This window comes from Stegostoma tigrinum, chromosome 14 (assembly GCF_030684315.1).
Source record: "Stegostoma tigrinum isolate sSteTig4 chromosome 14, sSteTig4.hap1, whole genome shotgun sequence".
NCBI classification, from domain to species: Eukaryota; Metazoa; Chordata; class Chondrichthyes; order Orectolobiformes; family Stegostomatidae; genus Stegostoma; species Stegostoma tigrinum.
Window position 1 is genome coordinate 34201269 of NC_081367.1, and position 26964 is coordinate 34228232.

Sequence of the window (26964 nt, forward strand, 5' to 3'; positions counted from 1 at the left end):
TGCGTGATGGGTGGCTAATGATATGCAATTTAGATATGTCACCAATTTCTTCACAGGACTTGATCATTACTTATTATTACATGTGACTTAGGTTAGACAACACATCTTCTCATTAGCTCATGTGTTTGTATGAAAGTTTTTAACTTGTATGATTTGCCCTGGTGCAGATTTGGATAACCGTTGCACACTCATTGGCCATGTTCTTGCACCATGTTCTCCTTTCTTTCTATCAAAGCATTCAGCACGTGTTTGGGTGGTGAAAATGTGGGAGGAACGGACTGCATGAACTTGTGACCCAAGCAGGAGAGCTGCTGGTGAAAGTAAACTGTTACTTAGAGTAGCACATAGATTTAACATAGCTATCCAAAAATCTTGGCACATTGCTTTTCATTTAATGATCATAGATTTTACAGTATGATCAGTATATTCTGCAAGACTGACTTCGGGTAAAGAGGAGAAGAGGTAATGTAATAAAAACTTCACTTCCTTCACATTTCTTGACAGGGTGTACTGGTGTACTGTGAACCACTGTTCAGCATAATTTGTTAAGTTAAACTGTACATATTGAATACGGTTAATGATTAGAGCCTGTTGAACTAGTGGTATCTCTGATTTGATGAATTAAAGGGAAATTGATGATATAATCAGTCACCCAAATGTAAACATGTCTTTGGATGTGGAAAATCAGCTGCAATTATGTACCATGCCTCAAAAGGAATTTTGTATGCGACAAGAGGGTCTCTTGATTATTAAGATTGATTTAATTGATCTATTTCACACCACTTGATTGATAGATCAATTATAAGTATTTGGTTTAGCATATCTGGTTTACAGCTTGTGGAATTATGACTTTTTGCTCTTGAGGATTACATGCTTGGAAAGTCACTTTCATTTGTGAACAATTAAAATGAATATGCTTTCCCAGGACTGTTGGATGTGTTCAGGCCACCTGCTGATGATGATTTTCTTGTGCTGCTACAACTGGTCATCATCTGATGAATGTTTGCTGAATCTGACAACTTTGTCACCTCGTGCATCATTAAAAGTTGTAGATCTGTGCATGCTGGTAGCGCGATAATAGCCAGTGTCAGTGTTGTACAAGGTCTCAGGTGTCAATCCTGAGGTTCCACATGGTATTGGAGACAGATAATACCCATATATTAGATGTCAAACTTATTTTAAGTGCTTAACTTTTCTTGTGTGGACTACAGCCTGCAGTGCCTGTCTCCAGAGTACATCTTGCACAGTACGCGTAAAGAGATGATATTTACATTTGCATTTGCACCAGTGCCAATCTTAGGAACATATCATTTGGATGGAGGTGAAAGTTCAGCTTCTCTGATAGCATCCATATGTAGTGACTAGTTTACCATATTTGCCATCAGACTAGGGTCTGTAAGTTGTAATGTTGTGGTCACCTCTTGGGACTTCACTGGTACGCTTATGTTCTATGAATTGAAATTTGAAAGCGTTTCTGGCATTGTTCCTTGGTTGGCTCTTCTTCACATGCTCCTGTGAAGCATTGTATGGCACTTTGCGTTTCTCTGGATACTTGGTGTTCCTACATATTTTTGCACAATGTCCTATTGTGAAATATAACTTTTGTGTCTCAAAAGTACCAGAGACTATCTTGGTGAGTGAGACAAGCCACACCATGCAACATTTGGATGTTTCACTGAACCTACTGGCAACTCTAACTGTTATTTCAGAATCAAGTACTTACAGATGCTGTTGGTCAGCTACAATTGCTTCAAATCTGTGTCCTTCTGCTAGCACAATGTCAATGGTGTATCCCTTAGGATTTGTCTAGATGTGCTATTTGGAAGAATTTAATAGGTGTTGAGGTAAATAATCAGTTTCATAAGCTTTGGTGAAATCACATTCTGTACTTGTGTGTCAATATCTGCTTATAACTTAGTCATTCATTTCACGTGGCTGTTGCAGTATGGCATGAACTCCAACCTGTATATCCTTAAATTAACTTGAAATTTAAGTTGATCTTGTGAGATCTGAAAAATTTAATCAGGATCTTTGCAGCAAGCATCTGAAATAATAAGGATTTTACTCTTCTTATTAGCTATAAAGCAGAAAGGAGTCAGATTAGTTTGTTGTTCTTTGGTTATCTGCTGATCTAGGAATATAGAGACTCATGCTTTTTTTTTTAGGTAGCTTAACTTCAGACAGGATGTCAAAAGGATATCAATCCACTGTTATGCATTTGTTTTCCATCCGTCTGCTCTTCAAAATGCCTGTGTATTAAGCTGCAGCGTAGTGCTATCCTCTTTTTTTTATTGGCTTCTCCCCTTTTTCTATTGCATGTTGCTACGCCACTAAAAATTGCAGATTTGCAATTGCAAATTTTAACTTGTAGATGACACTCATACCAAAACAGATCTGAAGATGTGCAACAGGTTTTTTCAAAATGTTTAAGCAGAGTTAGATAAGGAAAATGATAGATTCATTTGTAGCTGGCAGTGGCAAGCATTTTTTAAATGCAGAAATCACTAATTTTAATGTTTTAGGAACACAATGAAGCTCTTCTTCAGGAACTTTAAAAGTCATTCTTTAAAAAAGCTGGATCAGTGGCCTCTAGTGTTTGTTCCTTTTCTTCTTACAAAGAAAGGCAGAATAAGTAATCACTGTGCTTCAGTAGAGGTTTGTAAGTTTTGTACTAACTTACATGAAGTCAGTTTCGCTTCACGGCATTTTTCTTTGAAGGTACTGAAGATGTCAATTCCACGTGACCTCGCCATAAGGGTACCCAAGTCAGTAACTCCTTGTGGCAATGAAAATCCACAGTTATAACACAAAAAAAAACTTGTGCTGAGTCAGTAATATCACTGGATTCATCCAAGGTAATCAAATAATAAATGTCTTTGCTTTGGCATATTGTATGAAATTGTTTTGTTACATTGTAGGAAAATCCATGTTACTGATCAGTTATGGTCCTTCTTGAAACAGACAGTTGCTTGTACTTATTAATCTTACCTGAATCTAAAACATGCTACAACTTCAACAATGCATTCTTTTGTGACTTCCACATCATTAAATGGCTTACCCCTTCTTCCAAAGATAAATGTTACTTTATAAGTTGCTTCAATGATGTCAGTCCCTTGTCCTGATATTGTTTTAAATACATGCTGCTACTGCTTTTAATATTTCATTTCCTTAAATGCCGACGTTCGGAGTTCTCCTTCCAGTTTAGCATATTTGTGATCCTTATGAGTTGCATAATGCTGTTATGCATTGCATATCTTCACTGCTGCAATTATGGTGTCGCAGAACAAACACATCATTTTATCTTTCACAGCAGCGACATAGTTAATACTGCAATTCCCATTCCTCATTGAATACTCTGTTCTCTTCCTTTAATTTTGTTTTAGTTTTTTGACATGACTGGGTTACCAGTAAAAATTTAAAAAGTGGTACACAGATTTAAAAAAGCATGTTTAGTTATTACGGACAAATAGGCAAAAGGCCACAGCTAGCACCTCGAAAGGCTGCAGGTTCCCCAACCCTGGGTTAGGTGGTCGAAGGTGGTAAGGTGAACTGGGCAAGTGAATAGACAGCATTGAGGTCATGGAGGATTAGTGGTTGGTGTTTGGGAGAGAATGGGAGCAAGCAAATTGCACGCTATCGTGAGTGTGGTACAGCCTTGGTGGGAAGTGGTTGTGATGGCAGAGATACAATGATGTGAGATAGCAGAGAGAAGAGTGCAGCACTTACACTGCCAAACCAGAGAACGTCATTGGCCTTCTTGCAGCACTGCTAGCCATTCCTCAGATTATAGATACAGCACAGACCTGGGTGGCAACCTTGAATCTGCCTGGGTCTGGTAGAGTAGCCTCCTCTCCAGTCTTTTGTCTTAAAATCAGCCTGTACCAAAAGAAGTACAACAGTGACTTCAACTTCAGCAGACAAAGCTGCATTAGTATGTCAGACATTGCCAGTCTGGTCCAGTCACTGCAAACTAAACTCTCCAAAGGAATGTCCAGCAGAGTAGGAAGAAGATCAATGACCTCCACTGCTCTGCTCTGCTCTGCCAGGCTAAATGCCACCATCTTCTCACTGCTACCTCACATTCACTCCATCTCTGCTACTGCATTCACCTTCCACGCACTCATGTTCGATCACTCTCACTACTGCATGCAACAGCTTCCCTCACCCGCTGTCACCCAATTTCCCAAATGATGAACTGTGCATAGCCTCAGCACTGACTACCCAGTCACTGAGGACACCTCAGCACTTCACCCCACCATCTGCCATGTTGGGATTCGAATCCATATCCTCAAAATATTAAACAGGGTTTCTAGATTATTATATCAGTGACGTTATCATTATCTCTCTGCCTCCTTACCAAGATTAGCTAGGATTTGAATTGGGTGTGTAATAACCAGTAACAACAATCCACAAGAAACAGTGTACACAAATTGCATCCACAATTTTGACTTGAAATACAAACAAAAATCTGCTCATTTGTGTGTTTTGCGTGCAGGGGAGAGATGTTGTTAGATGGGGAGTTTGGGACAGTTAAAACTGAGTAGAACTACAGCAAATTACAGAAAGACAGAAAAAAAACACTTGCAGATTAGGCAAATAATTGGCAAGTGAATGTCCAATATGGATAAATGGAAGTTAGTACACGATTTTGGTAGAAAGAATAGACATTTATTCCAATCAAACTCGTTAACTTTGAAAATGCAAGTCTTGGTTGAGTACAGGAATAAAAAGAAAAAGATCTTCAAGTACAAGTACAAATATCCCAAACACCAAAAATTGTGCCACAAGTTAACTAGGCCATAGAAATAGCAAACCAAATACTAGGCTTTCTTTCTAGTGAGATGGAATTGAAAAGTAGGGAAGTTATGCTAAACTTGTATCGAACCTTACTGTAATTAACAGTATTGAGTATAATTTTCATGGTCATAAGAACAGCATTACAGGCACTGAAGAGGGTGTACAGACATTTATGAGCACGATACCACAAATGTGTGTGAATATGTATGTCAGGAAAAGATTGACAGGCTTAGTTTCTGTACAAGTGATAAAAGGTTTAGTTGTGAACTATTAGACATTAAAAATGATAAAAGCTGTTGATAGAGTGGATACAGACAGAATGTTTTCTCTTGCTTGGATGAGTGTAACCTGAGGCAATCAATCAATCTTAGCTAGTCACCAAATATACAAAAGAAATTGCTTTATCTAAAGTATAGTGAGAATGTGGAATTTGCTACAATAAACGATTAAAGCGAACAGTATAGTTGCATTTTAGGGGAAGTTGGAGAGGCACATGAGATAATAAAATAGAGGGTTACGATGACAGATTCAGATGATAGATTTAGATGAGGAAACATTGGAAGAGTGGAGCATAAATTCCAACATTGACTAGTTAGATGAAATGGTCTGATTCTACATCGTGGATCCTCAGTAATTCCATATACTAAACTGAAGTCAATGTACTGGGGCAGCTGTGACAAAATTAAGTCATTCTGTTTATAAAGCTATCAGCACAATTAACAAAAGACAGCACTGATTGAAGATATTAGAAATCAACTGATTTACCATTGCTCTAAAGTAATTAATTTTATTCCTAATACCCTTAGAATGGTTCACTTGGTTCATTTTGTAATGTTTTAAGGTAGTTAAACAGAACATACTATTAATACGATGAGTATAAAGTTTCAACTCATTTTGCAATTAATTGTAAAATTTGAAAATAATAAAAGGAATAAAGCATCAAAGAGGCTAACAGACAAATGAAAATCTAATTCAAAACCAATTTCCAGTTCTTTGTACCATTTTACCCAGGTGAATCAATCTCACGAATTTTATCAACTTTCAGTTAAGAGCACATTTACAGGGTCTCCTGCGATAACATTATACCAGCTGCATTATATTATCAATCTGAATTTTCTACAAAAAATGTTATCTCAGATTATTGTAATTTTAATTATTCCGGCGGTCTCCTGAAGTTACATTGTAAGTAAATTCCTTAGAATTTATTTCTGCCTCAGGTATTGAAAATACAATTAAAACAATATCTAACTGGTGTTAATTTCTTCGCAAAAAGACGTTTAAACTCAAGTGACACATTTTAGTTTTTCTCTTTAAAATATCTCATGGATGCATGTAATGTTAGGGATTTGTACAGGTCACCTCATGGTAGTATTTCAATCTTTTTAGCATTGGCTACCTGTTACTGTTAACTTTATTATTACTCAGTTTTTGTTCTGTTTCTCAGAAATCTTGTGATCTTCATTTCTTTCATTGGATGCGGGTAGCACAGACCAAGTTAGCATTTGTTATCCATTTCTAAATGCAAGTGAACTAAATGGCTTATTAGACCACTTAAGAAGTGATTAAGAGTCAACAAAATGTAAACCTTCCCTCCACTGACCCCTTCACCCGCCTAAAACACAAGTCCTCCTCCTGGACACCACCCCAAGGCCTCCTACCCTTCCTCGATCTCTTCATCTCCAACTGCCGTTGAGTCATCAATCGCCTCAACCTCTCCATTCCTCTCACCCACTCCAACCTCTCCCCCGCAGAACGTGCAGCCCTCCACTCCAATCCCAACCTCACCATAAGACCTGCGGACAAGGGAGGCGCAGTTGTAGTATGGTGCACTGACCTCTACATCGTTGAGGCCAGACGCCAACTCTCCAACACCTCCTTCAACCATTCCCTGGATTACAGACCCACGCCCAAGCACCAAACCATCATCTCCCAAACCAGCCACAACTTCATTACCTCAGATGACCTCCCACCCACGGCCTCCAACCTCATTGTTCCCCAACCCCACACCGCCCGCTTCTATCTCCTTCCCAAAATCCACGAACCCGCCTGCCCTGGTCGACCCACTGTCTCCGCCTGCTCCTGCCCCACCGAACTCAACTTCACCTATCTGGACTCCATTTTCTCCCCCTTAGTCCAGAACCTCCCTACCTACGTCCGTGACACTACCCAAGCCCTCCATCTCTTCCAGAACTTCCAATTCCCCAGTCCCCAACACCTCATTTTCTAAACCCCACCTCTTCCTCCACTACATTGACGACAGCATCGTTGCCACCTCGTGCTCCCACAAGGAGCTCGAACAGTTCATGCACTTCACCAAAACCTTCCACCCCAACCTCAAGTTCACCTGGACCATCTTCAACACATCCCTCATCTTCCTGGATCTCTTTGTCTCCACCTCAGGCAACCACCTAGAAACCAATATCCATTTCAAGCTCACTGACTCCCACAGCTACCTGGAATACACCTCCTCCCATCCACCTTCCTGCAAAAATTCCATTCCCTATTCCCAATTCCTTCGCTTGTGCCATACCTGCTCCCAGGATGTCCTCATTTTTCAAGGACCGCAATTTCCTCCCCGCTGTGGTCGAGAACGCCCTCGACCGTATCTCCTGCATGTCCTGCAATTCATCCCTCACACCCTGACCCCGCAATAAACGCCAAAAGAGAATCTCCCTTGTCCTCACATACCACCCCACCAACCTCCAGATCCAACGCATCATCCTCCGACACTTCCGTCATCTGCACTTCGACCCCACCACCAAAGACATTTTTCCATCCCCACCCTTGTCTGCTTTCCGGAGGGACCACTCTCTCAGTGACTCCCTTGTCCGCTCCACACTCTTCTCCAAGCCCACCACACCCGGCACTTTCCCCTGCAACTGTAGGAAGTGCGACACTTGCCCCCACACCACCTCCCTAACCCCCATCCCAAGCCCCAAGAAGATTTTCCACATCAAGCAGAGGTTCAACTGCACATCTGCCAATGTGGTATACTGTATCCTCTGTACCCGTTGTGGCCTCCTCTACATTGGGGAAACCAAGCGGAGGCTTGGGGACTGCTATGCAGAACACCTATGCTTGGTTCACTATAAACAACTGCACCTTCCAATCGCGAACCATTTCAACTCCCCCTCCCATTCCTTAGATGACATGTCCATCCTGGGTCTCCTGCAGTGCCACAACGATACCACCTGAAGGTTGCAGGAACAGCAACTCATATTCCGCTCAGGAACCCTGCAGCCCAATGGTTTTAATGTGGATTTGACAAGCTTCAAAATCTCGCCTCCCCCTAGTGCATCCCAAAAACCAGCCCAGCTCATCCCCGCTTCCCTAACCTGTTCTTCCTCTCACCTATCCCCTCCTCCCATCTCAAGCCACACCTCCATTTCCTACCAACTAACCTCATCCCATCCACTTGATCTGTCCATCCTCCCCGAACTGACCTATCCCATCCTTACTTCCCCACTTACACTCACCTTTACTAGCTCCATCCCCGCCTCTTTAACTTGTCTGTCTCCTCTCGACGTATCGTCTCCTCTATCCATCTTCAATCTGCACTTCCCCCCACCGCCCGATTTATTTCAGAACCCTCTCCCCCTTCCCCTTTTCTGATGAAGGGTCTAGGCCCGAAACGTCAGCTTTTGTGCTCCTAAGATGCTGCTTGGCCTGCTGTGTTCATCCAGCTCCACACTTTGTTAGCTCAGATTCTCCAGCATCTGCAGTTCCCATTTTCACAGACCAGGTAAGGTTTCCTTTCCTGAATTATGATATTGAATTACATTAACAATACATGATAGTTTCATGATTAAATTATTGAGTGTAGGTTTATATTTGAGATTTAGATATTTTCTGAGCAAACTGCTCAGAGGTGTTATAGCATGCCTCTGGAGCAGGTAGAAAGTAAAGGAAATTAAATTCAAACCACCTACTCTTTGGGAGTAAAACACTGTCCCCAGGCCAACGGCCTGGGCCTCTGGATTATTTGTCAAATGACAATGCCACTGTATTACTATCTCCCTTAAAGGGGAAATTATTCCCTTCCGTACAAGATTAACTAAAAGTTGAACTGAAGATGAAAGTGCACCTTCCTTTCAACAGTGAAGCTTATGAACAGAGAGTATTCTGACAGAAGTGGATACCCTCACCAGTCCAACTGAGCTTGGGGAACACCACTTGGAGAGGACAACTACATAGCCTGTCTCAGCACATACTGTGAACAGCAGGACTCTAGATCAACCCACAGCAAAACTCCAAAACAAAGCCAAGCCTTGGACAAAGGTTAAAGACCTTCTCAAGGAATGGGTCTGGCAGGCCATTGTAGTTGCTGCTGGTAAGTGGACTTGAGACAGCAAAAGAGTCCCACTAGGCCTGAATTGAGTAAGAGAACTCAGGCCGGTATCCAGGACAGTGCACACAATGGAAAATCTATCTACAGCTGGTTTGGAGCAGTTAAATTGCTTAGCAACATCCAAATCAGAACCAATCAAAACAAGCATCTGGTTAATTGGTCAGTCAGTTCTAATGGAGATCGATACTAGTGTGGCAGTAAGAGTAATTGCAGAACTAGTCTTTAACAAGATTCCCTTTAGAATCCAATCCTTAAAGTTTCTTAAAGGCCCACCCAATGACATTTGCCTTAGAAACACAAGTACAGGCAGAAATCAGAAGGCTGGAAAGCAACGGAACCACCAAACCAGTACAGTTTGCAGAATGAGCTGCACCGGTTGTATTCATTATCAAGTCCAATGGGTCGGTTCGCCTCTGTGAGGATTTTAAACAAACGGTAAATCGCTTCTCGCAGACAGATCAATATCAAATCCCTCACATTGACAATTTATATGCAAAGCTAGAGGGGGTAGATTGGGGGGCTGTTGTTCACGAAACTGGACATTAACCATGCATACCCCCAACTGCAATTTAATGAAGATTCCCAGAAGTATGCTACAATTAATACCCAAAAGGGCTTTTTCACCAGTACACAAGATTGCCTTTTGGGGTATCATCAGCCTGTGTCATTTTCCAGCAGACAATGGAGAACATTTCATGAAGTATTTTGTAGGTTACCATTTATCTGGATGATATGCTAATAACTGGGAAGACCAATAAAAATCTTGAAGATAGTGCTTAAATGTTTCTCCCCGGCAGATGTATGCCATAGAAGGGAAAAATGTGTGTTCCAGGCAGTCCAAGTGACCTACTTGGGCTACAGACTTGCCAAGACTGGATTACACCCATTGGAAGATAAAGTGAGGATGATCAAAGGTCCCCCAGCTCACCAGAACTTCGGTCTTTCTTTAGGCTGGTGAATTATGATGAAAAATGCATATGTAATTTGCCCTCCATCCTGGCCCGCTTACATCTGCTTGTGAAAAAGGGTCAGCTTTGGAGATGGTTTCATAGCAAAGAGTTAGGAAAGGACTTTGGCGAAGTGAAGAAACAGCTATCATCATCCCAAGCGAGATATAGTGCTGGCATGCAATGCCTCCCTGCATGGTTTGGGATAGTGTTGACTCACTGGTGGCCCAGTGGAGAGGAGCACCCATAGCATCAGGACAAATTCAGTGGTTCTTATGCTGATTGCATACAATTCCAAGTTGAAACACCATCCGGGAGGCCACGTGACAAATGTGGACGCCTTTAGTGGCCTCCCACTGGTGGGGCTGTCGCTAGAAGAGTCTGTTTTGGTTTTATACATTCTGAACACTCTTCTGGTTATAGCTGACAATATCAGATTGTGGATGTAAAAAGATCTTGTCCAGTCAAAATTAAAACAGCTAGTGGCAACTGGGGAAACAAAAGGGCCATCACAACCAGAATTGAAACCTTACTGTGCACAGAGAGACCGGATACTGGCTGAACTCCACCAAGATTATCCAGGGGTTTCCAAAATGAAGAATTTGGTGAGAAGTAATGTCTGATGGCCAGGACTGGATGCTGACATAGCCGTATTGGTGGGGCAGTGCCCAGAGTGCCAACAAGAACAAAATTTAACAGAAACAGCTCACTCACATTTGTGGGAATGGCCAGGTAAACCATGTACTCGGTTACACTTTGACTGTGCAGGTCCTTTCATGGGGTCTATGCTCTTAGGTCATTGTGGATGTTCACTTAGAGTGGTTGGATGTGCATAAAGTTCATTCAGCAAACACGAGGTCAACAGTTGAAAAGCTATGAGCATCTTTTGCAAAACATGGACTCCCAGAAGGGTTGGCCGCAGACAATAGGCCATCATTTATCATCAGAGAATTTGAGTATTTCTTAAAGTCAAATGGCATTCGGCATGTAATGACGGCTGCATACCATCCATTGCTCAATGGTGTGGCAGAAAGAGCAGTCCAAACTTTCGACTTAGTCCTAAAAAATACAGCCTACAGCTTCACTCAATACCAAACTGTCTCAGTTCCTATTTGACTGAATGGCCACACCTCATGCAACTGCAGGGTCAGCTCCAGCAGAATTGCTAATGGGGAGAAGAATTTGTACCAGGTTAAATCTGACCTTCCTGGACCTGACTAGGGCGTGAAGTTGAAAAGGCATCAGGAATGCCAATGCCAGACATTAGACTCCTCTAAGCGTGAGAGGTAGTTTACTTCAGGCGGCAAAGTTTGGTGTCAACCACAGAATGGCCCTGCATGGGTAAGAAGCATGGTCACTGCAAGGTCAGGTCCCAGGCTGTACAAACCTCAGGGAGGAGAGGCATTCCTGAACAAGCACGCAGACCACATGAAACCCACAACCTCACAAATGGCCCAGGACCAAATCATACCCAATATGTCAGAACATCTGGCAAGGCTGTCAGAACCTGAGAGTTCATACCCTTCGCCTAGCATTGATGAAACCTCTGAGGTAGGGTTGGACATGGCAGATGCTGTAGCCTTGGTGCCATTACCAAATGATGATGAATTTTGCTTAGACACTCCAGGCACAAGAGGTGGGCTACAGTCCAATGCACACTGCCAGTATCCAAACCAGATTCAGAGTAAACAGGCCTGGTGCAAAAATGGCCCAGGAGAAGCTACAGGTCAAAATATGGGCCTACGTCCCAGGACTTGGAGAGGTAAGAATGTAGTGATTGGAACGAGGTCAGCGAGATGGTCCTCATGGGATATGAGTTCCCTGATTTGGGTTGTTAACTTGGTCCAATCAGGCATCCTGGCTGACAGATATAAACAGGAGTGTTGGTGTTCCGTTCACTTTCGGAGCATGCTCTGACCGAGCAGAGTCAGCGTCATGTACTCTGCATTTATAAATAAAGGTGACTTGGTCATGGAATATCAGCCTTCTGAAGTTATTTCAGTGACCTCAAAGCAAATTGGAAAATGAGAATCTACAGGAAACTCAAATGTGTCTGAGGAAATGCTCATTTAGAGAGGAAGCTTTACTCAAATGCATCCTAGTGTCTTTCAAAGCACTTTGAAAACAATTACTTAATTCAGAATAAAGTACTTCCTTGAGTTGAGTTAATTATGTTCCCCAGACAGGTTTGGTGGCAGGGGCATTTAATTGGGAAAGAGGATGGCAAGTGGGGATGCTGCCAAACTCCATTTTGGCAATACATTGTCGGATCAACTTGTTTTGTCTGTTCAGATAATTGAAGGGAAGCTTTAGCTTACAATTTTCTGACTCAAAAGTGAGAGTTTTATTCATAGAAACAAGCTGGAAAGTTACAACTTAAATAAAGGTAATTGTGATTTGGATATCAGGAACCAGGCCAAACAAGGGCATCCACAATAGCAGGCTTGTATAATGTTGGAAGAAAACAGATAATCCTGATTTATTCACATCTATGCAGGAACACTTCAATATACCTTTGGTTCTAATGCAGGTCTGACAGGATTCAGGTAGTTCTCATAAAATGAGTAATTAAGAAGAAAGTTATTAAATAAGTTAGTGTAAAAGGGTCAGAGTACTGAAACTGCATAAATGAGCCTGGGTTTAGCTGCAGATTGAAGAATAGTACAGATATTTCAGACTCTCACATATATTACAGAATGCACCACTTAATGCTGATTGACAGTGAACTGCCAAGCTTTGTTTAAATTTTAGTTTTAAATTGGTCAGGCCTCTGCCTTGCAAAATGAAGCAGTGAATAAGTGTCACTTATTTTTGATGAGTTGTAACAGGTGCAATGGATGTACATGAGATAACAAGTTGTAGAGCTGGATAAACACAGCAGGCCAAGCAGCATCAGAGGAGCAGGAAAGCTGACATTTTGGGCTTAGACCCCTCTTCCGACTCTTTCTGAAGAAGGGTGTAGGCCCGAAACATCAGCTTTCCTGCTCGTCTGATGCTGCTTGGCCTGCTGTGTTCATCCAGCTCCATACCTTATATTCTCAGATTCTTCAGCATTTGCAGTTCCTACTACCAGTAGAAGTACATGTTCTTTCTGCCTGCAAAGAACAGGGCTCTGTGTACTAAAATGTGTAGTAGGTGCACCACATTGTGAGCCCAACTGACAATTCGAAATTGGTTAGAAGCAGAATTCTTCACACACTTACAATTATGCTGTAAATGATCGCCAACTATAGAATCACATATTATACTGATTATTATTTTGTCATTTTTGCAAGTGTGGGCTGGTTGAGTGCAGTCAGTTCCTTACTTGTTTTAAATAGTCAAAGGGATATGCTGTTTGATATGATCTGTCAGACTGTGCAGTGTACAGCCTACATACCGGACATCACATTGGCCCTGAAATTCAGATATCATACTATACATTTTTGTTAATAGGTAGAATTTATTTTTGGCTTGATAGCAGCATTCTATGAATAGTGAACACACTGCATAGTAGCATTGTGAAACATCTAGCTTCCCTATTTCTAAAAGTGTACACACATTACTATTTTTTTAAACTTCACCAAATAAGTGATAAGCACTCGTTGGTTCATTTCTCAGGACAATGTTGTGACGAATCAGAGTCAACCTGCCTAGGTTAAAACTTAAAACAAAACTGGCAGTTAATTGTCAAGTAGCATTAATTGGTGCATTCTCCAAGGTAACAGCTCTATAAATCAGAGTCCACTTGTTAACCAATCAGCACTCTCTTCTTATTCCATATAAATGTTAATTTTCTTCTTGCATTGGTATTCTTGCAAGTTGTCCTGCTGACAGCATGGTGAAAAGCTTGGAAAACAAAGCCTTTTTTTCAGCAGTACTCAACTTCTGTACTGCCAGACTAATATTAGATTTAAAATGATTGAGGGGCACAATTTTTCTGGTACAGAGAAGTACTTAATCTAGTTGAGGAATCTAGAACAATGGGGCATAGTCTTCAAAACAGACTTAAGTTATTCTAGACTGAAATCAAGGTTAACGTTTTACACACAGGATAATGGAAATCTAGAACTCACTCCCCAAAAGGCTGTGGATGTAGGACCAATCAAAATTTTTAACTTCAAGTTTCATAATTAAGGATACAAGGGGATAGATAGAATAGGTGGGTAAATGGAGTTGAAGTATAGATCAACCATGATTTAATTGAATGATAGATCAAACTTGAAGGGATGGATGCTCTATTCTTGTTCCCTATGTTCCCATCTAAATCAATAGAAGTGAGCAGGTGAAAGCAATCGTCATCGCAATGTCAATCTGGATCCATCCTAGTTTTCAGGTTACCTTTCATTTTCAAGCCACAGGTGATCTGCCAGTTCAAAATGCACTTTCCATATAAGGAGTTCACTGATTAAGAGGTCACAAGTTAGGCTGCAGATTCTCAAGAGCCTGAAGTAGTTTAAAGAGAGGACGTTAATTGTTAGTGGAGAAAACAAGTAAACAATGCTGAACTTTTAGAAAATTTACTAGGGGCAAGTGGAGTTGCACAACATTCCAAATTTTTGTTGGACCTTAGAGAATGCTCAAGGCTGAGCCTCTAAACTTCACTGATCATCAGTGTTTCCTTGAGCAATAGCATATTAATGTTCTGCCTTTCTCAGATACTAGGGAACAATTCATAGATAATAGGAACTGCAGGTGCTGGAGAATCCAAGATAACAAGATATAGAGCTGGATGAACACAGTAGGCCAAGCAGCACCATGGGAGCAGAAAGGCTGACATTTCAGGCCTAGAACCTTCATCAGAAATGGGGGAGGGGAAGGGGGTTCTGAAATAAATAGGGAGAGGGGGGAAAGGCTGATCAAAGATGGATAGAGGAGAAGATAGGTGGAGAGGAGACAAACAAGTCAAAGAGGTGGGGATGGAGCCAGTAAAGGTAAGTATAGGTGGGGAGATAGGGCAAAGATAGGTCAGTCCAGGGAGGACGGACAGGTCAAGGGGGCGGAATGAAGTTAGCAGGTAGGAAATGGGGGTGTGGCTTGAGGAGGGTGGAGGGTTAGGTGAGAGGAAGAACAGGTTAGGGAGGTGGGGATGAGCTAGGCTGGTTTTGGGATGCGGTAGAGGGAGGGGAGATTTTGAAGCCTATTTATTTCAGAACCCCCTTCCCTCCCCCATTTTTAAGGAAGGGTGTAGGCCCGAAGCATCAGCCTTCCTGCTCCTATGATGTTGCTGGCCTGCTGTGTTCATCCAGCTCTTCACCTATTTGTCAGGGAACAATTCATGACTGGATTCAAAAACTAGAATGGGTAAACAAGCATTTCAGACAAAAAATGAAGTTTTGCACCAGACTGATAAATACTTTTTACATCTTTCTTAGGCTACTAAAAGTATAATGGTGTTTGTGATCTTTTTGTAGAGAGATTGCCAGCAGTAGCTGATAACCTCAGGTTGATAAACAGGAATATGAGTAATCGGGTGGTATAAATGAACATTGGTGGGAAGGAGTGGACAAATGTCCCTCTTAGCAAGGAAACCTTGGATTATTTGTTTGATTACTCAACAAAGAGCCAAATAGCAGTGGCTGCAGAATTGTTAAATTACTTTAACTTCTTAATCATTTTTTTATATTCTCAGTCTCCTCTCAAACAGCCGGGGCAAAAGCCTCTTACAAGTTAACATCATTATGGGAGTTATCAAAAAAAAATTCAGCACAGATCTGCAGATATTTTCCAATCAACCTGTTTAAAGATGTTATTTCCACAGAACCAGAGCAGTGGGGGAATTGAACCCAGGCCTCCAGGCACAGAGGTAGGGATGCAGAATGTGTTATTACAAACAAGTTGAACAATAGTTGGTTGATTCTTGAAGACAGCGAATTGTGTTGTTTGAAAGAGCCTGAAGGGCGATGTGAGTATAATTAATGATGTGCCAGATTTTAAGCATAACCAAAATCTGAGCAAATTCCAAAACCCTGTCCTGGTCCTTCTTGATATCTCGAGGAAAGTGATGAATGTATTAGCTGTAATAAACAAGGTATCAATTGTCTGTTTAATATAAAACTATAGACTGATTGAACATAGGGACAGAAATGAGCCAATCAGCCCACTGAATCTGCCCCAGCATTCTAAATCATGGCTGATCATCTCCTCAATGCCATTCTCGAAAACTATTTCCAATTCTTTTAATTCTATAAGTCTCCAAGACAACTATCAATTTCTGTCTTATATATGATGATCCATGCTTGAGTTTCCACAGCTCCCTGAGGTTGGGAATTCCGAAGATTTCCCATTCACTGACTGAAGAAATTTCTTCTCATCTCAGCCTTATAGGACCTGCCTCTAATGCTTAAATTAAGCCCCTGGTTCAAAAATCTCTAGTTCAGAGAAACAGTCTGTCTATAACCACCTCATCATGCCCTTTACAAATTTTAGCTTTGATGAGATCACCTCTTTTTCCTCAAAATTCTGGAAAATGCAGATCCAGTTTCCTTGATCTCTCCTCATAAGCCAATCCAGCAATTAATGTGCTGAACCACTGTGGCAGTCCTTCTAATGGCAAGTCTATATTTCTTTAAAAAAAAGACCAAAACTGTGCACAATATTCCTGGGCTTACTGAGGCTTTATACAACTTCAGAAAGTCATCATTACTTATATTTTCAAGGGTGTTCAAAGCGGGGGTCGGGGGGGGGGGGGAAGGAAGAAGGATCTGTGATAAAACACAAGCGATTGAGATTAAATGACAAATGGGACACTAGTACAAAGCAAAAGGGGATGGTAATGGTACAAGTAAAGAAACAAATTATATGCATAGACCAGGTGTAAAAGTGAACAGCTCTGTCAGGAAAAAAAGTATGGCGGTGGTTATGATCTGAAATTGTTGAGCTCAATTTTGAGTATGGAAGGATGTAAAGTGTCGAATCGAATGTTAATATGTTATTTTATGAGCTAATGCAGAGCTTCAGTGGAATAGTTCAAAGTGGAAAAAGGTGGAGAATTAAAATGACTGGCAATCAATAACATGAACCTATGCTTGCAGGTCCATGCAGGTTTTCCACAAAGTAGTTATTCAATCTATGTTTGGCTTCCACCGTGTAAAGCACGCTGCAAATGAAGCACACTAAGTTGAAAGAAGAAATAAATAAATAGCTGTTTCCAATTTTCACAGTAATTTGATTTTGCATCGGGTACTACCCCTGCACTTACCAACTTGAAAGCCTCTACTGATTTTAAGACAAACTCAAACCTGTATGCAATATTAATCATTGAGTTTCATGAGTTGTGAGCAATGTTGCACTTGAAAATCTGTGCTGAATTTGGGCAAAGTTTTTATTTGCCTCTTGCAATGTATTACATATGATTACCTTAGTGTTGATATTCTGAGTGCAACAAATAAAAACAAAGAAAGATTGTTGCAAAGCTTTTTAAAAACTATTGATTACTAACTGTTATGTATATCGTATAGAAGATAAATTGTGTTAATACCAAGGCAGCTACCAGAATTGGTGGATACAATGCACATGACAATTTGCACACAGATCAAAATATTCTGTTGCTGTAAGTCAGATGATAAAACTGTTAAGTAGTCATGTCAAATTAGAGCCAAATTAGGGAAATACGTTGTAAAAATGGGTTACCACTTAAGAAAAAATATACATTTTATGCATATATACACTCAGGCATAGGAGGCAAAAATTCTACTTTTGCACAGGAATTGTCCCAACCTTTACAGAAATATGACTTTACTATGATTGACATTTTGTGAATTACTTCACTTGGGGATTTTCTATTCTGATGCTGTAACTTGGGCCTCATCTTAACTTACACATAATAAGTGGGGCTTCTGCCAAAGGCAAGGCAGTGATTAGGAGAAACCCCAATGAAGTTTGTAGCATTTTATTTCGAATTAACTTTACCGCTTCTTTAAGTCTTACAACCGATCTCTATAAACAACAGATAATTCACCTCGTCGTTAACTCAATTATATAAATACTACAAAACAGTGGATATTACACATTTTGTTGTTTAATAGTTTTCTCCTAAGTAAGTAGGAAGCCTGCACTGTGAAAATTCCAATATATAACATATTGAAAATTTGCAAAATTAGTGTGTTATGGGGCATGTTTTATGCACTTTAAATTTGATAATTCACTTTAAGTTATAAATGTAGGCAGACTAATAAAAAGGAAAACTGCCATAATCATTTGCCTTTGTAAATCCATCTTTCTGATGTAAATCTTCAGTACTAATAAAAGCTTTCAGTTGTTCCATGAGTCCACGAGTCAATTTAATAAATTTAATACCCACAGCTAGTTTAGTGCACAGTGTAAAATCTAAAACTGGTAGAATTCTCCTCCCAAGGATATCCATGTTCTTCTCAACTTCTTTTACAGTAAGTGACCAAAAGGGTGTTCTAGATTCTAGAAAATATTAAGAAACATATATAGTTTTTCCATCTGACTTTGGAAAGGGCCTTAAAATACGTAAAATAAAATTACATTGTGCAGGTTTGTTAAATAAAGATAATTATCATGGAGTCATAGAGTCATATAGCATAGAAACAGACTTTTCAGTCCAACCAGTTCATGTCAACCATAATCCCAAACTAAACCAGTTCCACCTGCCTGTGCTTGGCCCATATCCCTCCAAACACTTCTAATTCACGTACTTATCTAAATGTCTTTTAAACATTGTCACTGTACTGGCATCCACCACTTCCTCTGGATGTTCATTCCATTCACAAACCACTCTGCATTAAAAAAAATTGCCCCTCGTTTCTTTTATTTTAAATTTTTCTCCTTTCACTTTAACAGTGTATCCCTAGTTCTGAAATTCCCCATCCCTGGGAAAAGAAACCTGCCATTCACCTTATTAATACCCCTCTTGATTTTACAAACTTGTTCAAGATCACCCCGCAACCTTCTATGCCCCAGTGGAAAAAACCAAGCCTATACAGCCTGTCCCCATAATTCAAACCCTACATTCCCAGCAACATTCTGGTAAATTCCTTCTGAACCCTCTTCTGCTTAAATGTCCTTCCTATAACAAGGCAATCAGAACTGGATAGCGTACTTCAGAACAGGCCTCATGCATATCCTGTACAACCTCAATGTAATGTCTCAACTCCTATATGGAAAGATCTGAGCAATGAAAGCAAGTGTGCCAAACACCTTCTTAACCACCCTATCAACATATGATGCAAACTTCAAAGAATTATGCACCTGAACCCCTAGGTCTTTCTGTTCTGCAACACTACCCAAGGCCCTACTTCTAAATGTAGGAGTCCTGCCCTTGTTCATTTTACCAAAATGTAATATCTCACATCTGCAATCTACAGCCCATTGACCCAATTGATCAAGATCTCTTTGTAATCTTCAATAATGTTCTTCACTGTTTTCTACACCACCAATCTTGGTGTCATCTGCAAAATTACTCACTATGCTTTCTGTATTCTCATTTAAGTCATTTATATCAATGACAAACAAAAGTGGACTCAGCACTGATCCCTGTGGAACGCCACTGGTCATAGGCCTCCAATCTGGAGAAAACAACCCTCCACCATCACACTCTGTCTCCTGCTGTTAAGCCAACTTTGAATCCAATTGGCAACCTCATCCTGAATCCCATGTGATCTAACTTTACTAATGAGTCTACCATGCAGAACCTTGTTAAAGGTTTTACTAAAGTACAAGTAAACAACTGCTACTCCTCTAGTTGCATCACTTTTTATTGGTTACTTCCTCAAAACACTCAATCAATTTTGTGAGACATGATTTCCCTCACACAAAACCATGCTGATTATCCTTAATCATTCCATGCCTCCCCAAACACATACAATCCTACCTTTTAGGATTAGTTCCATGTTTTGAGTTATCTGATCTTTTTATCGTCATGGAAAAATTGGGAAACAACTAAGCTTCTTTAAAACAAGGTGGATTTGCATATTTTGAAAACTACAGCCGGCAATGACAGAGCTTTTTAAAAATCACACAGCCACTGGAGATGCATATAAAAACTAGATGAGCCACTTTTTAAAATTTTTGCAGCTCAGAGACTCTACTTCAAACTTAGATGATAAATTAATTCATTCCAGGCCTGGTAAGGCAGGATCAGCTATACTCATTTTGGAAATGGCAAAGATGTTTTCTTTAGATCCATTTCCAAGGAGGGTAGAATGATTATCAAGCATAGTGATAAATCTACTTGGAAATCAGTTAGTTAGCCAGTGAACAAACTTTCCATTTACTGGGAACAGGGGGATAAAGGTTTGAGTCAGTCAGTCAATTTTTAAACAGATGACTGCAATAGAAACTAAGATTCAGAAAGCTTGTTTTTGCAGTTCAACGTTGTCTAAAGAAAATCTAATCTATTTAGTGAAAATTTAACGATATTGGCTTAACTGCCCATTTTATACTCCATCTAATTTTAAGTTCCACTGAAATCAAAGGAGAGTAAAATAAGATGAGATGAGTTAGGAACACTCACTGATCCTATTCCATCACTTGCCTGCTTGCCAAATTAGGTTAAAATGACCCTGCAGCACTAAAAATAAGAACATCTTCTCAAAAAAGGGACAACGCATGTTGTTTATTATTTCTCAAGGAAAGAACCAAAAGTTAACAGAAGCACGTAACATTTATTTCCAACTGTTGCTCTGTGGGTTGATTAGCTATTTAGAATTATAGTCATAGAGTCATTCAGCATGGAAACAGACCCTTCGTTCCAATGTGTCCATGCTAGCTAAGTCTCCAAACAAAACCAGTCCCATTTGCCTGCATTTACCTCATATCCCCATTCATGTACCTGTCCAAATGTTGTAACAGTACATGCACCAACCAGTTCGTGACAGTTCATATCAATTACACACTACCCTCTGTGTGAAAAACTTTTCCCTCAGTTCCCTTTTAAATCTTTATCCTCTCACCTTAAAAACACACCCTCTAATTTTTAAATCTCTTACCCTAGGGTAAAGACCTTTGCTATTCACCTCATCTATGCCCCTCATGATTTTATAAACCTCTACAAGGTCACCCTTCAATCGTCTAGCTCCAGTGAAAGAAGTCCCAGCCTATCCAGCCTTTCCTAACTCAAACCTTCCATTCCCAGTAACATCCTTGTAAATCTTTTCTGCACCTGTCCAAATTAATAATATCCTGCCCACAGCAGCACATGGCATCTGTAAACCTTTAATTCATTTCTGGATTCTGAAGAAGGGTCACTGGACCTGACATGTTAACTCTGATTTCTCTCCACAGATGCTGCCAGACCTGCAGATTTTTGAGCAATTTCTGTTTTAATTTATATCTGCCTTTGTTCCATTAACTTACATTTTCATCTACCTATTAATAATTAAAAATAGTACATTTCAAGAAAATAAAATATCCAGTTCAGTTCACAACAGGTTCCCATGTTGTAATTGTGTGCCCCAAATTGTATAACTAGATTCAATGTTACAGGATCATGGCAAATGTCTGAACATATGGTGACAAAATTACTTGCACATGATTAGCCTTGTTGCAGTCAGAAGAATATTTAAAACAAAGATTTTAAACAATTCATCAGGCTTACTTACCATTTTTTACAATTATCCAAACAGTGTGAAGGTAAAGAAAACAGAATGCACAATTAACTGACAAAAAACAATATTCAGGAAAATGTTTGTATTAAGTTATAAATTGGTCTGCGAGTTCTGAAATCGTTCAACAAATTATTCACTCAGTGAATTCATAGAACTGTAAACCATTGGCCTTCAAGCAGTCCATTTGTGATACACTGTTCAACTACAGTTGTTTTCCAAAGGTGAAAGCTGATCATTCCTGAAATTCACATTTGTATGAAAACATCTCCAGCTAACCTCAGAAATACCATGCCTTAAATATTTTGAATATAACCAGAATTTTAGTTAATACCATAATTTCAGCATACACTACATGAGCAATATAAAATCACATGCAAATTTCAATATCCTGCTCGTTACTACTCAAGAGTGCACTCAACGTTTGTACATATTGTTTTTTCTAGTTTTCTCCCTACCTGTCCTGAATGAAAATAATTTGTGTTTTGAACAATGCTGCAGGCAGAGTTCAGTGAATCACAGTCAGAAAGGGGCACAAATGGATTGAAAGTTGGCAATCTGGTAACAACAGCAGTTTCATGGTGAGAAGGAAAGCAATTCTCATGTCTTGGTCAAAAGAAAGCACTGAACCTTTCAAACTGAGGATATGAAAGTTAGCATCCAGTTTTCATAACAAGGTGTCTTATAGTTAGATCTTTTTGTGTTGTCTTTGCATTTAAATGTTTGTGGCATTAAATGAACCAGGTTGGTGCCTGGTTGGGTGAGCGTTCAGTACATGGTGCAGCTGGCTTGTCCCTCTTAAACCTGTATTCATTGGAAGGAAACTCCTGCTGACTACTTATACTGACACTGTCTGGAAATAGGAGATGTATGAATGGAACAATGGGTAGTCTGCTTCATCGATGTAGTGTGCTGGAGGCTTTAATGGTGAAGATTAAAGAAGGAGGGGGAACCTGGGCTATATTTTGTATGAAAACCATAGATACCAACACTGGTATCAGAAGTGGATGCTGGTTCCATATTACTGTCATGTAGACAGCTGAACATGATCATAAGTAGTAATCAATTTGCCTCATTGAAAATTAGCTTCTCCAAAGGTTCAATTAAAAACTGGAGATGGGAAATGAGGCACTGATGGCAGCATCACAGCATTAGCTGACTGGACAACAGACACTAACACTTTAACTAAAGGGATGCCAACCCTGCATGCATTCTTGTCTTCTTTTAAAGAACTGTCTGACTACTAGGCAGAAGACAATTCCTTCTGACTACCAGAAGAATACCCACTCACTGCTCATAACAAAAACAGAAGAAGTTGCTGGAAAAGCTCAGCCTGCCTGGCAGCATCTGTGCAGAAAAATATCAGAGTTAACGTTTCAGGTCTGGTGATTATAGCTCAGAACCAGTTCTCAGGAAGGGTCACCGGATCCGAAACATTTAACTCTAATTTTCTCGTCACAGATGCTGCCATACCTGCTGGGCTTTTTCAGCAACTTCTGTTGTCGTTCCTGATTTACAGCATCTGTAGTTATTTCAGTTTTTACCCACTTACTACTGACTACTATGCAAAAGAACCATACCCTCAGTGCTGAGTACGGGGCAGGAGAATACATTGCCAGCAACATATGCTGACTACCAGGAGGAAGAACCCTACGGTTTACTACTGAGAAAAAGGAAGATTACTAAGCAGAAGATGCATCCTGTTGACTACTGGATAGACAATCTCTCCCTCCTGCTGACTACTACACAGAAGATCCAACCCTTGCTGAGTACTGGGGCAGAAGACCTCTCCTAAAGACTACTGGTTAGAAGACTTTGAAGGAAGTGAACAGAAACTGCTGCAACCCCATTTAGTGATGCATCTCTGTCGATTCCCCTTCAAGCTGCAAGGTAAAAACGGGAGGCCTGTTTCCTAAAGAACAAGCAGCAGACTGTACAGGCTGACCAAGCACACTTGGAAAGAGATTGTAAAAGTAAGCTGCTGTGGGGTGAGCCACAGAAAATGTATGCAGTATCACATGACCACGTTCTCCCCACCAAGAAGAGTTCACCATACTGCTTTGCTTTTTTTTTGAGCTTTCATTTGGCTATGTGGGAGGAAGTGACCACCAAGTTGTTGGCAAGTGGGTCCAGCAGCAGCAAGTCCCATCAGGTGCATGGCTGCATCTCAAAATCCATCTGAATTTGCGGGCTCCCAACAGGTCCTTATTGAGAGGATACATGGAAGAAGCATTCATGAGCCAAAGGGTTGCCATTAGAATATACATTGTGTTAATCTTCATGGGAAAGCCAACAGTATCTGTCCTTCAGTTTACAGGAGAACTGGGTACACAGCGATACAGGCCATGTATCCAGTGTGGACCTCTCAGACCTGCATGTCAAACCTGGTAGAGGAAGAAGCCTGGAGAATGTAGTGTCACATTATTCCCTGCACCCTTCACCTGCACACATACTCTCATTCACTGTATATGTGCATGTGAGAAGACTCAAGGTCACAAACTGCGCATGTATATCATATATCACAGAGGCAATCGAGCAATTGGCAGATGTTGTAATGGCTGAGAATACTGGCAGTCACATGATTATGGGAGAGTAAAACCTGAGAGTGCTGCCAGACACAATGTACAGATGATGAAGGCGTCGAGTTAACCATGAGCTCCAGGAAGAATGGCAAGGTGAAAAGGGATGCAGTCTCCACCAGGTCCTAGTCCGTCTCAGGTCAGTAGGGGAGGTGACAGCATAAAAATGAGTCTTTATTGCATTGATTGTAACGGCCATAGGACTACCAGAATAAGATGAATGAGATTGTCCAATTGTCCCTTACAAATCTCTCAATACCATTCACATCTGGTGGAAGGATTTTTCATCATATACCATCAGTTAAACAGTCTTCTCCAAATTCTCATCGTCGGATGATAAGTAGTAATCTATTACATCCTCATTATTCAACATCTCCTTCCTCTGTAGTGCTAGTTTGCATAAAACAAAGCAAACTATTCAAACCTCTGGCTAGAGATTGCTGAAGAATTTCACTAGATTAATCCAGGCATGTGAACCTCATCTTCAGTAACTCAGGTTCTGCTTGACAGTTGCCAAGGTGGACTCCCTAAGATACAGGATCTCTTCTCTGCTGTGTTGCATAGGACTGCTCACTAGCATGGTTGTCTATGTCTTCAACGGCCTCTATAAATCCATCCCTGAAGGCAGATGTAACAGGTCTGGAACTGGGGTCTGTCTGAGTATGTAGGTGTTACAGCTATTCCAGGAGGACTAAGCACACATACCTGAAAGATGCACTTTTGCTGGCTGTAGGCAACTGTACATTGATGGAAAGGAGCCTTTTCTATTGATTAAGGTCATTTACCAATCTGCAAGAGCCTTGATGGCCAGGAATATGTAGTTGCTAGCACCTTGTCCCTGGCGAACACAGCAACATTGTTGAAGCTAATGCATCTCTCTATCTGAATCAGTTCAGGTTTGAATAGAATCATGACCTCTCGAATTTGGCATTGGTGAATTCCTTGATAGAATGATGAGCTGCAGTCAGGGAGATCCCTTACCTATCTCCAGTGGATCATTGGAAAGATCAGGTGTTGCAGAAGTTTGGATCCACAGGGATCTTCACAGCCAGTGGCAATGAGTGTCCAACAACTGCAGGACCTCTGAATAATGATGCAAAAATTCATTATTTCCCCTCCTCCCAACAAAAGCTTCTAACATTGCTGCTTGAATAGCTGGAGGTTGTAAGCTGGGTACAGTAGACTTTCTTATGGTTATGTGTCGAAGTAACAATCTGGTCAATTGGATTGCTATTGATAGACACATCTGGTGCATACCCAACCCAACCCTAAACAGCCAAAATAATTCCCAGTCTTTGCTTAACTTGTTTCAAGGAGCAAATAAAAAAGGGCATAATTTAAAACATTAAGTTCGATTTAATTTACATCAATTTTATTTAAAAAAAATCACCCTATACCCAAGGAACATATTAGAAAAGTGTTTTTAACAGAGCACATGCAATTTCTGTGCCATTTGAGAACTTCAGGCCTTTCACATGTTCTCGAGATTCATATGCTCAGGAAGTAACTCCAGCTGCTTTGGCTCAAATTGAGGGTTTGAGTTTAAGGGTCTGCTCAATTCACTTCCAACAATGCAGAATTTTCAAAATTGTGGGTTCCAAGAGGTGTCACCTTTCAGCCACAAAAAGTTTAGAATTTGTGAACAGTCATTCAGAAGGAATACCAAGTAAGAACTGTGAGGAAGAATTACACTCTCAAACGTTGAAGAAGTGTAGTCCTAGGCCTAGCATAGTAAAGTTATAAATGGCATAGGAGGAGTGCAACAAAGTAAAGGAATGCATCAGTATCTGAGGATTCAATACTCAGGCAACAAGTAGGTAGTTTTGCTACCATCATTTGGAGCCCTATGCTGTCTCCCTAGTGCTATTCATTAAGATGATACGGAGCTAAAAGTCATGGTCCACATTGGAATCAACAACATATAGAAGAGAGTTGAGGTGCTGCAGTTAGTTTAAAGTGCTTTAATAAGCAGCACATTACTAAGTGCCATACCCTAGCAAAAATATAAACAGTTTAAGGCATTGGCTAGTGACACATCTCAAAAGGGAAAGCTTCAGATTCAGGGAAATTGGACAAATTCTGTTCAAGATCAAGAGGTTTCATCTCAACAGAGTGACTAGAAATATCAAGGCAAGTTAAACAGTGCTGTGGAAAAAGCAAAGGTAGGCAATGGTGGGGATTGGTAAGTGAAGTGGGAGGTCCAGATAGGTGGGAGAGAAGATGGACAGGTTACGGATTTTAAGGGATTGAGCAAATTTAACAGAAGGTTGGGCAACAAGATATAGCATTAAAAGCAAAAACACGGTGTACAGAGAAGGCGGTTGACCAAGCCTTAGCATTTTCCTCGACTGCCTGCAGGGATACTAATTAAACCTGACATCTCTTTGTAGTTTCTATGATTCAACCTAATTCTGTATTATTTGTAATTCTGCCTTCCCCACTCCACTGTACACCTCGTTTTTGCTTTTAATGCTATATCTTGTTTCCCAACTTCCTGTTGAATTTGTTTAAAACTATTTTCTAACCAACCTGTTCATAGACATTATTATATACCTCTGTAGCAGGTGGAATTTGAACCTGGGCCTCCTGGTTTAATCTTTTCACACAGCACTATTGAAGCTGCAGTGATATTTCAAGTTGTTTTTTTCAACAAGATGGACCATGGCTTCTAGCTCTGTTTTCTTTTCATATCTAAAGGACTGTGAGAGGCAGAGTTACAAATAATGTAGAATTAGGTTGAATCA

The 26964-nt window shown here is 40.5% G+C and overlaps 1 protein-coding gene across 1 annotated transcript in view; it reads right to left on the reverse strand.

Moving 5' to 3' along the window:
• The window catches only part of LOC125457738 (spermatogenesis-associated protein 16-like), a 111458-nt gene that overhangs the window by 24162 nt on the left and 60332 nt on the right, over nucleotides 1-26964 (reverse strand). Inside the window, exon 7 of the mRNA XM_048542322.1 lies at nucleotides 18374-18486. Within this exon, the coding sequence (XP_048398279.1) occupies nucleotides 18374-18486 (113 nt within the window). The remainder of the gene's footprint in view (nucleotides 1-18373; nucleotides 18487-26964) is intronic.